This window comes from Sciurus vulgaris (assembly GCF_902686455.1).
Source record: "Sciurus vulgaris genome assembly, chromosome: 6".
Taxonomy (NCBI): domain Eukaryota; kingdom Metazoa; phylum Chordata; class Mammalia; order Rodentia; family Sciuridae; genus Sciurus; species Sciurus vulgaris.
Genome location: NC_136466.1, coordinates 164,041,038 through 164,054,202, shown reverse-complemented (window position 1 = coordinate 164,054,202; position 13,165 = coordinate 164,041,038). Strand labels below are relative to the sequence as shown.

The 13,165-nt window shown below is 44.6% G+C and overlaps 1 protein-coding gene across 6 annotated transcripts in view; it reads right to left on the bottom strand.

The window, feature by feature from the left end:
• Positions 1-11,426: 11,426 nt before the first annotated feature.
• Positions 11,427-13,165, bottom strand: part of CTNND2 (catenin delta 2) — a 904,448-nt gene continuing 902,709 nt past the window's right edge. For all 6 annotated transcript variants that reach the window (XM_079145292.1, XM_079145294.1, XM_079145293.1 and 3 more), the window contains one exon: positions 11,427-12,574. In XM_079145292.1, coding sequence (XP_079001418.1) covers positions 12,314-12,574 — 261 coding nt within the window. In that variant the 3' untranslated portion in view covers positions 11,427-12,313. The remainder of the gene's footprint in view (positions 12,575-13,165) is intronic.

The window sequence follows — 13,165 nt, the reverse complement described above, 5'->3', positions numbered from 1 at the left end:
TGTGATTCTACATCTAGAAGACTCAAAAAAAAAAAAAACTCCACCAGAAGACTTCTAGAGATCATAAACAAATTCAGAAAAGGTAGCAGGATACAAGAGCAACATTCATAAATCAATAGCTTTCCTATATTCCAATTATGATTTTACTGAGATAGAAATCAGGAAAACCATCCCATTCACAATAACCTCAAAAACTAAAATACTAACCAAGGAGGTGAGAAACCTCTACAATGAAAACTACAAAGCTCTGAAGAAAGAAATTGAAGACAGCTTAGAAAATGGAAAGACCTCCATGTTCTTGAATAGGCAGAATTAATGTTGTCAAAATGGTCACACTACCAAAAGCGTTAAACAGAGTCAATATAATCCCCATCAAGTACCAATGATATTCTTCACAGAACTAGAAAAAAATGTTCTAAAATTGATTTATAAATTTGAATAAAAAGAATAAAAGACAGAATAACCAAAGCAATAATAAGCAAGAAAAGCAATACTGGAGGCATTACAATCCCTCATCTCAAATTATACCACAGAGATAGAGTAATAAAAACAGCCTGGTATTGGCATTAAAATAGAAATGAAGATGGATGGGATAGAATAGAAGGGACAGAGACAAGCCCACATAAGCACACCCAACAAAGGTGTCAAAAACATATTTTGGAGAAAAGATAGACTTAACAAACAGTGCTGGGAAAACTGGATATCTCTATGTAGAAAAATGAAACTAGATCCCTATCTCTCCCCCCGCATAAAAGCCAACTCAAAGTAGATCAAGGGCCTCTAAGAATTAGGCCAGAAACCTTGCAACTGTGAAAAGAAAACATAGGATCAATACTACAACATATCAGCGCCAACTTCCTTAACAAGACCACTAAAGATCAGGGGGAAAAAAAAAACAAAAAACCAAGAATCAATAAGTGAGACATTGTCAAATTTAAAAACTTCTGCACAGCAAAGAGAACAATTAGGATTATGAAGAGAGAACCACAGAATGACAAAATCTTTGCCAGGTACTCCTCTGAAAGGATAATATCCAGAATATTTAAAGCACTAAAAAAATTAATACAAAAATCCAAATAACCCAATGAATAAATGGGCAAAATAAGAAATACAAATGGCCAACAAATACTTGAAAAAATGTTCAACATCCTTGGCAATCCAGGAAAGGCAAACCAAAAGTACATAGAGATTTCATCTCACTCCAGTTAGAATGGTAGTCATCAGAATACATATAGTAATACATCCTGCAAGGATGTGGGGAAAATACTACACTCATGCATTGTTGGTGGGACTCTAGATGGGTACAACCACTTTAGAAAGCAGTAGGAAGTTTCCTCAAAAGACTAAAAATGGGTCACCATATGTTCCAGCAAAAGAACTAAAATCAGCATACTTTGGTAATGTAGGCACATCCCTATTTATAGAAGTGCAAGTCACAATAGCCAAGTTATGGAACTGGCCCAGGTGCCCAAGAACTTACGCATGGACAAAGAAAATGTGGTCTGTTTACACAATGGTGTTTTACTCAACCATGAAGAAGAATGAAGTTACGGAACTTGCTGGTAAGTCAATGGAACTGAAGAATATCACACTAAGTAAAGTAAACCAGATTCAGAAAGTCAAATTTGTATGTTTTCTCTTATATGCAGAAGTTAGAGAAAAATGAGGGAAAAGGCAAAAGTGGGGATAGGTGGATCCCTTGAAAATAAAAAGGGAAATCAGTGGAGTGGAGGAAGGATTAGATAAGGAAGGAGAGAGGAGGGACAGGAAAATGGAGGAACTGCAGAATGCACTTGACCAAATTATGCTATGTACATAGGCGAATATACCACAGTGAACCTCACTTGTATGTGTATCTATAAAGCACCAATTAAAAAAACAAAGCAATACAAATAAGGAAGATCAGTAGGGCAGAGAAAGGGGAGGAACAGGGGAAGGGCGTGGGGAGGGGAAGTAGTAGGGCCTGAAATGGCACCAGTTATATTCAATACACCATAATTATGTCAAAATGAATCTCAATATTATGTATGACTTTAATGTGCTATTAAAAACATTAAAAGAAAAAGAAGGATGACATAGGATGAATAGGTGCCTGCGTGTGGTGTCCAAGACACCTTGGAGAAAGGGACTTATAAAGGGTACAGATACAAGTTCAAAATAAGAGGCACCTTTCTTGCTATTTATTGTATTGCCTGGGCTGACTTAAACTGGTGTGCATCTCTGGCATGCTATGAACTGCTGTGTGGACATCACTCGAGGATGCTGTAAGCTGGAATCAGCTTTGGATTAGGTGGCCCCAAGCTCCAGTCTAACTCAAGTATGAAGTCCTAAGTTCAGCATTACCCTCTCAATCCCGCCACTTACTCTGTGACCTTAGGCAAGTTATTTAACCTTTCTGAATCTTTCTTTGCTGCCTGGAAGATCAGGAAGATCAAATGCATTTCTCAGGAATTGTCTTAAAAGTCAATTGGAAATTGCGGAACAAAGTCCCTAGTATGGTACTTGGTATATGATGGTTTTTCAAAGGAATGTTTGTGTCTTTCCAGCTTTCCATTCTCCCATCTTTAACAACTCTATCAGGGATGAGCATGTGACCCCGGAACAGCTAATGAGATACCCTGAGACTTTTGCTGAGTTTTCTTGGAGTTCTTCTTGCTTAATGGATTTAAGGCCGAGAGGACAAACTTCCTGGAGATCTTGTTACATCTGAACTCAAAGATGAAAAGCAGGACAGCTGGAGAGAGCGATGAGAGCTAGGGAGGAGAGAGCTGGAGATGACTCTGGCCCCTGAATCCAGCAGAGCCTGCAGCTTAATGACTTCCAGACTTCTCATTGACAAGTGCCAGTTAATTTCATTCTGTTCCTGAAGTCTGGATCATGGTTTCAGTCACGTGCAACCAAAGAATTGTGACAGATGTGGTCCTCAGAGAGACATCCCCTTATCCATGCAGTTTAAATATCATGGTTTCATGTGAAGCCCCACCTGGCAACTCCTTTCCCTTCCTTCCCTGTGTGGAGCCACTGAAAGCACTGCTTTTCCTGGTCCTCTGCCTCTTCTTGGAGCCCAGGGTGGCTGGCTTCGGTAGGGTGAGGATGCATTGACCTGAAAAGTCTACTTGATATTTTTGGCAGCTCTCAGTTTAGAGATGGTAGCTTTACAACCACCACTGCATTTTCTTTAGACCCTCTTTAGGTGCCAAAAGCCAAATTGAATTTCTTCAACTGACTTTGGCATATGACCTGAGTAGGTAGTGCCAAGTGTGGGTCTCCTGGTCAATAAGAGTCACTTATGGAAGCAGAAATGCTGAGACATGCTTAGTCACAACATAGACTCGCAGACGTCATCTTTTCCTGGTTTTTTTTTTTTTTTTTTTTTTTTTTTGTGCCATCCCCTGCTTGCTGACTAAGTGAACCCTGTCAAAACCTGCTGCAGATAGGGAGAGGGCTGAAGCCAAGAACATGGAAGCTACCATGCCATCTATGAAGCAGGCTGTTGCAGTCACCGCTCTGGTTCTTTTGGAGACCACCTTGTCTTAATGACCTCAGGAGACTCTGCTGATGAGCTCCTGGGAAGCAGGTGGGTCTGTCAATGGATATGAACCTGGATGTTGGTGGCCAGGGTACGGGAGGAAGAGCTCTAAGATCCTACTTGTTTCTGTGGATATCAGTCACTTAATATCGGTATTCTTCCCAGAGGAGTCTCCTTCCCCTATTAGTGTTATTTAGACCCTCTGCAGAAGCAGGAGGGACCCCTGATCCAAAATTTGGTTTGAGTGAGTAGGTTGATGACTTTGCATTGTGAAAGGTGTCAGAATCAAAATGGAGTCACTTGTGTAAAAAAAATAAATGAAACAGAGTGGTTAAGAGGTGACCTCATGCCTGATGACGAGAACTGTCAGCAAACGAAGTAGAACTCTCACAAGGACAGAACCACAACCGTGCACAAAGACCAACATAGGTGCACAGAGAACCTCCTTCCGTGAGGACATTAACCAGCAGCTGCCTGACTAAACTGTCTGACACCGCCTTTGTGATTGATCCCTGTAGTCAAGGACGCATGTTTCATAACAACTTCGATAACTTAGATTACCTATAAAAACCTTTGCCTTCCTTTGCTTCCTTGGATATGCCCACATGTATGCCTGTTGCAGTGTTTATTCCCAAATAAAATAGCTATCTTTGGAGTATCTCTATTTGTTATTTAGGGTGACACCACACACCAAGAGAGTTTGAGAGAAGGTTTGTCACTCATACAGAGGACTCTCAGGTGGATCTGGCAGGGGTAAGCAGAGAGAATGGGCGTGGGCCTTCATACATGGCTAAGATGTGAATCAGGGGGAAAGTTCCTATTCTTGGGAGGTTTAGGTTTCTTCTGGTACTAAAAGAGGAGATGACCCAGGGCCCTATCAGCCTGCCCATATGTGGGGCAGGAAGGCAAGAGAGGTGAGACCTGAAGAGAGTCAGCAGTAAAAGATGAAGAATAAGATCAGACCTGGCTATAATGACATATAATCTTGCCTAAACGAAGTGCATTTATTTCCCAGGGCTGCCATCACACATTACTACAAACTTGGTGACTTAAAACAACAGAAGTATGTTCTTTCTCAGTTCTAGATGCCAGAAGTCAGAAATGGAGGCACAGGATGTGCTGGTTCCTTCTGGAGAATTCGAGGGGGAATCTCTTCCCAGCCTCTCCCTGGCCACTGCTTGTTTCTGGCAGTCGGTGGCTTATGATGCATGTCCTCAGCTTCTGTCTCCATCTCCACAGGGCCTCCTCCCTGTGTCTCTGTCTTACCTGTCCCTTAAAAGAACATGCTTGAGGGATTTAGGACTCACCTTCATTCAGTATGGCCTCCTCTCTTCCCTTGATTCCTTCTGCAGAGACCTGTTTCCAAATAAGTTACTTGAACTTCTCCTGGACATTTAATTTTGGGGGAAAACTATTCAACTCAGCACACAAAGTGAAAGCACTTGATTATCAATTTTTTAAAAAATCACCTTCTCTATCATACTTACCATATGGCTCAGTCTTCCCAAATGGAACTGGAGAGAAACTTTGCAGGTTTGGAGGTCCCAGGAAAGCCATGACCCTTGAAAAGCTTTGAGACCCACTGAAAGATCCTGCTCAAAGATGGAGCTGAAAGGAAAGAGGCCGGACTCTCCGGGAGGCAGCCCTGGCTGGGGTGGAGAATCGTAAATGCCATTGGCTTGTTTCCTTGGCAGAGACTCAGGCCACATCAGGAATACTGAGCCCCTTGGAGAAGCGTCATGGCCTCATCTGACCCCTTAGTGCTTCTAAACAGGGTTCTCCTGGTGGTGCCGCATCAGGATGAAGATCGGATGCCTGGCAGCATGCTCAACTTCAGAATGTGTCGAGTCGGGTTGGATTTAGTGGAGTTGCCCTTTGATTCCTGTATTAATGTGCTTGGGCTGCAGTATCAAAGTACCACGGGCGGGGCTTAACCAGAAGGAATGCATTTTCTGGCAGTTCCGGAAGTCTGGGAGGAAGGCACTGTCGCAGTTGGTTTCACTCTGACCCTACTTGGCCACCCTGCCACTGTGTTCTCCCATGGACTTCCCTTTGTCCCTGTATGTGAAGTAGTTTCCCCTTAAAATGACACCAGTCCTATTGAAATGGAGCTCACTCCACTAAGCTCCTTTTAACTTAGTTATCTCTTCAGAGGTCACATTCTGAGGGCCTGGAGTTAGGACTTCAACTTATGCATTTGAGGGGACACCTTTAGCCCATGACAATACCTTTCGTATATTCCTATTGAGTGAAGCACATGCTGTCCTTGTTGACACCTTTCTATGTCTCTGGGAGTTAAGACTATCTTTCAAGGAAGCATCCAGAATTCAGATGGCAGAGCTTTTGCCATGAGGCAAAGCCAGATGGAGACCTTGGAATCTGTTTCCCACCCCTCACCTTGAAACTGGGCAGTGTTTTGCAACTGCATTGGCTGATGCATCCTAACTCTTGGGCTTGGCTCCTTGTCTTGGGACGTAGATTTTGGAAGCCTTGAGACGATGTATAAGAAGCGTGGCCACTCTGGAGCGTTTCTGCTGGAGAGAACGTGTGGGGAGGCCTTGGAAGACGCCCGGGTGCCCTTGAGCTGCAGCTATTCCTGCCCCAGTTGCCCAAACTCCCCAGCCCAAGAGCCTGACTTTCAGCTCCAGATCTCATAGCAGATGCTGAGAGGAGCAGAGTTGAGCTGTCCCCATGGAGTCTAGTCTAAATTGAAAATTCTTGAACAACTTTTGGAGTAGTTTGTTAAAGAGCAGAAGATAATCGGAATGAATGTAGTTCAAAATTGTGTGTGATTTCGATAATTGAGCAAGTTGTATATACAAGTTGTATATACATATTTTCCTTTGATAACTGGTTATTGCAGATACTTTACATACAGTTTTAGCATGACCATTCATTTACATTTAATTCACATGGAGGACAGTTCACTTTCCTCTGCTCTGTGACCAAAACGTGTTTATCTCATGGATGTCTGCTTTCATGAGGGAATGAAGACCCCTTGCAGATGTTAGGTGTTAGGAGTTTTGCTAGTTTCACTGTAATCCTCCTAGCTCAGACCCTGATTTCTTTCCTGGACTGTTGTTCTTTAATGTTCTGTGCATCACCCAGGCATCTTATTATGAACAGGCAGAGTCTGATGCAGAAAGGCTGGGGTGGGAGTGATTTTGAGTAAAACTCTTCTGGATCATTACAATCGTCTCTAAGTGATTCCTCTAGACCAGGAATTCTCAAAGTGTGGTCCTCAGACAAGAAACACGAACATCATTTGGGAGCTTGTTAGGAATACAAGTTCTTGGCCACAGCCAGCCCTACCCGGTCAGACACTGACCAGCTCGCTGGGTCGTGTGCTCCCGGTGATTCTGATGCATGGCGCATCACAGAGACCACAGAGCTACGGCTTAGCTTGCCCTTACTGTCATCATAGACCAAGAACCTTTGTAACGATGCGGGAAGAAATTGTCAATGTTTCCACAACATGGCTTTTCAAAGGCCCCGGCATTGCCTCCAGCTACTTTTTCTTTCTCTCCTAATTACTCCTTACTCTGTTCCTAATTTTAAAATAAAAATTGTTGCCCGTGTTCCTGCCCATTCCTGGTGCTTCCTTCATAGCTTCCTCCTTCATTCTCGTTTGCTTCCCGAAATGCTCCTCTTCGTGCTCACTGGAAGTCTACCCTTTCTTTAAATTCTACACCGCTGTCTGCTCTGTCTTGATTTTTAGCTCACCACGGTGGGACTGCGACATTCTCCTTTCCTGGGCTCGGTCGTGGTTGGCACCTTGTGCAGGTCACTGGAGCAGTCACCTCCGCTGGGGCTGGTTTGCCCCCTGGGGAACACTGGTACCTTCTGGAGACAGCTGTAAGGGGTCTCCAGGCATCAGGTGGGCAGAGGCCAGGGATGCAGACGATGTTGCAACACACAGGACCGAGGCTCACCTCTGCTCTCAAACTGAGAAAAGGTCATCCTGCTCAAAAGTGTCACGAGGCACCGCAGCTGAGCAGTGTGTGCAGCTTCTATTTTCTCCAGCAGCTTGCATCAGCACCGCGTGGAGTTTTATGTCTGTTATTTGAGCACGGGACACTAGGCACTTCCTAAAAGGCTTTGGTTTTCATTTTACTGAGAAATAGAGCAACCACATATTCATATTTAAACATTTTAACGATGTGTGATGGAGGCTAATATGGCCATTGCTGAAGTTCATGTCAAGAACTGCATTGTCTTAGTGAGGCCTAAATTCTGCTTCAAATGCCTTGTTCACCATTTCCTGGTATGCTAAGGGACTTGGGAGAGGATTTTATTTCTCCTTCATCTCCCATAGCTGATGCAAATTCAGATGAAGACAAGTTGCTTATTATTTAACTGACGATGAGGCCCAGGTCTAGGTGTCTGCCTACCAGCGTGGAACTGGGTGTTTGTGTCAGGGACCGGAATAGAAAGTGTCTGCCTGGCACAGCACGTGTGTGAGTCCACTGGAGCGTTGGAGTGTTGGAGTTGAGAGCAAAGGGAGCTCTTGGTCCTTCACTTTGGAAGGCCATGGATAACCCAGCACATCCCGATTCTCCTTGCTATTTGGTTCTAACAGGTGAGCAAACAATATGGCACTTGGAGGGGAGTGGAGTGCACAAGGTTCTCCTTCCAGCAGAGCCCTCGCCAAGGTGCACCCTGATGAAGATGCTGATGGGAGATGCACCATAGAACGGACATTGTCTCTAGGAGCCAAGCAAGGCCTCAGAAACCCAGAGTCCAGTTCTTATTCAGTTCACGTGCGTGAAACTCTTGGGCAAACTAAACTAAATTTTCAGATTTTTGAAGACCATCAAGTGTTCACCCATAAATTCCATAACACCCCAGCAGAGTCTGGGCAGCAACTGGTGCCCAAGCATACGGTGTGTGACACCGTGAGAGGGCTTGCAGCCAGCTGGGGGTGGGTCTTGCCACCACACCTGTAGGGAAATGCTGTTGGGGATTTTAGAGAGACCAAGGTTACAGGCTGGTGATCAGGTGGCCACTTGTTTGGCCTTGACCAGCTGGTTGCTTGGCCTGCATTTAGCACTACTGTCCTGCCCACAGCTGGGAAGGAAGTCTCAGGCTGGGCCTGGGAAGCACGACTCCCCAGGGGACTCGGCCAGGTGTCAGCAGGCCCCGGTCTGGATGTGCAGTCCTAAAGCACCCTGCACCCCATTGCTTGACTTTTCTACTCTCCGTGTCATACAGACGTCCCACCCTTTGGTCAGCTGGTGAGGTGAGGTCCATGACCCACTGGCCACAGCCTTCTCCTGCTGTCTCAGGGGAGCTGAGCTGATCATTCCGGGTTTTCCTATTTGGCTGGTGGGAGACCTCGGCAGCCTGGAGTGACCTTTTGCAAACAGTTTGCTCAGGCAGTAGTTATGCTATTTCCCCGACTCAGATGGGCATCTGCAGACCTCACAGCCCAGGGCCACAGCTCCCAGCACGAGGGGGATGGTGTAGATGCTAAGGAAGAGTTGAAGTGGGAAACCAGACAGACCCACACATTGAGAATTTTGGTGGTTGTTGGTATGTAGTTATTGTTTATTTGCTATTGGATTAAATGCTGTTTTTATCTTCTTATTCTTTAAGTGCCGCTTTCCATAATGTGAGTCTTATCAAGAATAGGTCATCCCTGGCTAAACTTCACCTAGGTCAGTGCCAGTAAGAGATGACTCTGTGTCACCCTAATTCTTAGAAATTTGATATTTTATTGCTTAACCTGTAATTGTTAATGAGGACTGAGGTATTAACGTGTGGTATTACAGCTGAACTGGTATTGAAAGATCTCATTTTTTAAAGTGTGAATGCCATTTATAATGGTGTGGTCTGTGTCCCTTCACCAGACCCTGGTGATCAACATTCCTGTCTCTGCTTTTCTACCAAACGTCTGGTTTTTCACCCAAGCAAGCGCACTGGGGGTGTTTAGTGTCTGCCATACGGAACTGAATGGTAAAAGAAGCTGTGCTAGCTTTTTTCCTTTTCCTCTGAAAAATACCATTCCCATCTCGTAGATGACCAGGTCTGGAGGTTCTTGTACACTCGAGAGGCAGCCACTCGGGGGAGGGGTCTTACTTGCTCATCAGCACAGTGAAAGCAAAACCAAAGGTTTCTTGCCACTTGAGGCTTTTAACCAACACGTCTCTTTATATAATATACCATCAGCTGAACGACTTTACCACGGGACCCTGTGGGCCTTCATGCCATTTTCAGTTTAGATAAGACCCATCTATCTAGTTATCTACCCATCATCTATTTTTTTCCTTCCTTCCTCTTTCTTTTTCTTTCTTTCTTTCTTTCTTTCTTTCTCTCTCTTTCCTTCCTTCCTTCCTTCCTTCCTTTCTTCCTTCCTTCCTTCCTTCCTTCCTTCCTTCCTTCCTTCCTCCCTCCCTCCCTCCCTCCCTTCTCTTCCATCTATCAGCTATCTTCTGTGTTTGGCCTGCCTACCTATCATCTATCTCTATGTGTATTTATGAAAAGAAAAACAGGATTGGCTTGAGTAACTATACACACTTTAAATTTCCTTCTTCTCCCTGCAGCTGTGATTCCAGAGGTTCCTGAATGAATCAGTTAACCACAGTATGATACCATGTGCCCTCAAAGAACTATAGATAGCAAATACATCTTTGGTCTTCAAGAGTTGTTAATGTGGGCCATGAAATGAGATTCGAAGTCATAAAAAAAAAAATCGCAAGTTCCTGCTAGGAGGACTTTGTTATCATATGCATTAGTTTTCCCCTCACAACTCTGAGCAAGGAAAGCATCCCACTGTTCACTTTTGGGAAGGTTAAACCAGTTATTAGGTTGTGGATAAGTAATGTCTATACCACACTCTGCCTTTATGAACTTGACAATTTCATTCTACTACACAGATGAAGAGCAGCTCCGTCTTTAATGCTGTATATTTCTCTCTAGAAGGAGGGGTGGGAACATTTTTTTGAGGAAACCCAGACACCTGGAGTCCTATAGTAAACAAAGCTTCAAGGTCCAACTTCTATGTAATCTTTAGGAAATTCATATGTAAGTTTCTGTCTGCTGCTCTATTCTGGAAATTAACATTTCTAAAAATAGACACAAATGAAGTATATTGGATTGCTGTTAAATTTGGAGAAAGAACCATGACTTTAGACTTTGAGCTGAATTAAACTTTGTGGCGTGAAGGGGAGTAAGTTTTAAAGGAAGATGGCAGCCAATTTCTTTTGTTATTTATTTTTTTATTTTTTCCAAGAACAGTTAACATTTACTAGGCACCTATTGGCCTCAGTCACTTGCATCTAAAGAGCGAAGCTAATTCACCCACAGTCCATGTTCTTTGAAATGGTTAGCCTTATTTCTTAGCTCTGTTAATCACTAGTCTAACATTAGCTTCAAGTTCAGTTTTAATCACCTATCCCATAATTGTCTACTGCTCCCTGCCACGAACAAAAAGTTTGGGGGGGAATAAGGCGAGCAGTTTACATTTTCTGTGGACACTTCAAGTAATTGGCCCCAAAGTGAAATTATCGATTGGCCATGGTTTGTAGTGTTTTCTGAGGGCGTAAAACGTGGAAGGAAATTGACCTGTAGAAAGAGTTGGTATCCAAGAATGTGTGAACGTGTGGAAATCCTATAACTTCACTTCAACTGGCCTAATATCCTGAGTCACTAGATGGTCAGAAGAATAGATACAGTACGAAAGGAACAAACCGATGTACATTGATACTAAAACCCCAAAACAAAGTCTGCACAAGATGAACAGCAAATGAAATCGCTTCTATCAAAATAAAATCTCACACAGGTCATTTTTCCCTACGTACATGGACATACACACACCCACACACGCACAGACGCACAGCAAGGATGCGTATTTTTGTAAGCTAGGTCCTTGGAAATAGACATTCTTAGCAAATATGGATGACAGATCAATTGTAATTTATTTTCTTTTAACACTGTATCATCATAAAGAAAACTGGTATAAATGAAAAAATCTATTTCAAATATCTACATCTAAAATTTTAGGCAGTGGAAAAGCACTTTGTTGACAAGGAGAGTGGAATGATGGATGTTAATCGTCAGGAACTGCTGAACGCCTCGTTAGTTGCCACAAACAAATTCACATATCAGAACGAACAATACTGCTAAATATTCCTTTTTTTCCTTTTTTTTTTGTTTTTTGTTTTTTGTTAAAACATACTGGGAGAAAGAAAAGAAAAGAAAAAACTGGAAATCCATACATCTTCCAAAAGTTTGAAATTGAAGCAATATTTAGAACCATAGATGAGGAAACACGGCGGCATTGGTGTAATATACACAATGCGCTCTTCTTCTTTAATCTGTAATGTACATCAAATACTTTACAACAATGCATTAACAAAAGGCAAGAAACATCTTGCTATACAGAGGAACCCCAATGCAACTTGAAGCCTAGAGTCACAACGGATGAAGAGAGTAAACAAAGCGTGAGAAGCCGTCCCCCATAAGTGCCTAAACTCTTCTGTGTCTTGTGCTTAACTAACCTCACCGCCCGCCGCCCTGGCCCTCTCCTCTCCCCTCCCTCCGCTGCCTTCTCTGTGAAGCGCTGTCACCCTACAGCTCAGACCAGAGTGGCCCGCTGTCTGTTCAGGATCGCCCTGGCTCCCTCCCGATTTCCCGTTACGGTTCGATCTGTGTAGCTCTCTAAGACAGCTGTGCAGATGGCTCACTGGTTACCGCAGCCCCCTACGGGACAGGCTTGAACAAACTAAACTGGCGGGGAAGGAATGTCTGGTGTATGCATGCACATGCACTGCTCCGCCGCCCGCCTCACACCCAGGAGTCGGGCGAGGCCGGGTAGTGGCTCGTTTCATAGTTCAGTTCGCTGTAGGGACGGGCGGCCGAGTAGAAGTCGACGTAGTTGCCCGTGGACTTGAGGCCCAGGTGCATGGTGTACTCGCTGGCTGGAGGGCGGTGGTGGACCTGGTCCTCGAAGAAGGACTCGTCGTAGTTTCTCGTGGAGTTCTGGAAAGGCTGGTAGGCCTCGTAATCCTTCCTGCTGGGTTCCTGGGGGGCCGGCTGAGCTGAGCCCTGTGCGGGGGAGGGAAGAGCCAGGCTGGGTCAGCTCTATTCCGGCAGTGCCCTCCCACCAGGCCACTCCACCGGGCTGGGGAACAGCCCGCTTGCTGCTGGGCATTCACCCCAGAGCCTTCCCCAAATGCTGCTGCCTTTGCTCTTTTTTAAGGAAAAAAATATTAAATTGATCATAGCTATGGGAGAGGTGTGATGGGCCCACACGGGCGTCCACAGGAGCACGATCCAACAGTGTAATGAGTATTCCTCTCTTGGAATATTCGTCAGTTATCTGTGCTGGGAACCTGTGAACCACCTCTTTATAAAATGTATGGAACGTCTCGTGTCCTGTGGTCACTCTGTGGTGTCGCACAACACCAGGGCTCTTCCTCCTGTAACCGGGGTTTGGGCTCAGCATCACCTCCTTCCCCCCCGCCCAGCCTCTAGGGACCCCTACTCTCTGCTTCCATGACCCAGCTTGCAGGCATGCGTGAGAACATGTTCTGGGTCCAGCTTTTTTCACTGAACACCAAAATGTCCAGTTCCGTCCCTGGTGCTGCAGATGATGGGATACTATTCGCTTTGTGGCTGAATGCTGTGCCTCCCCGC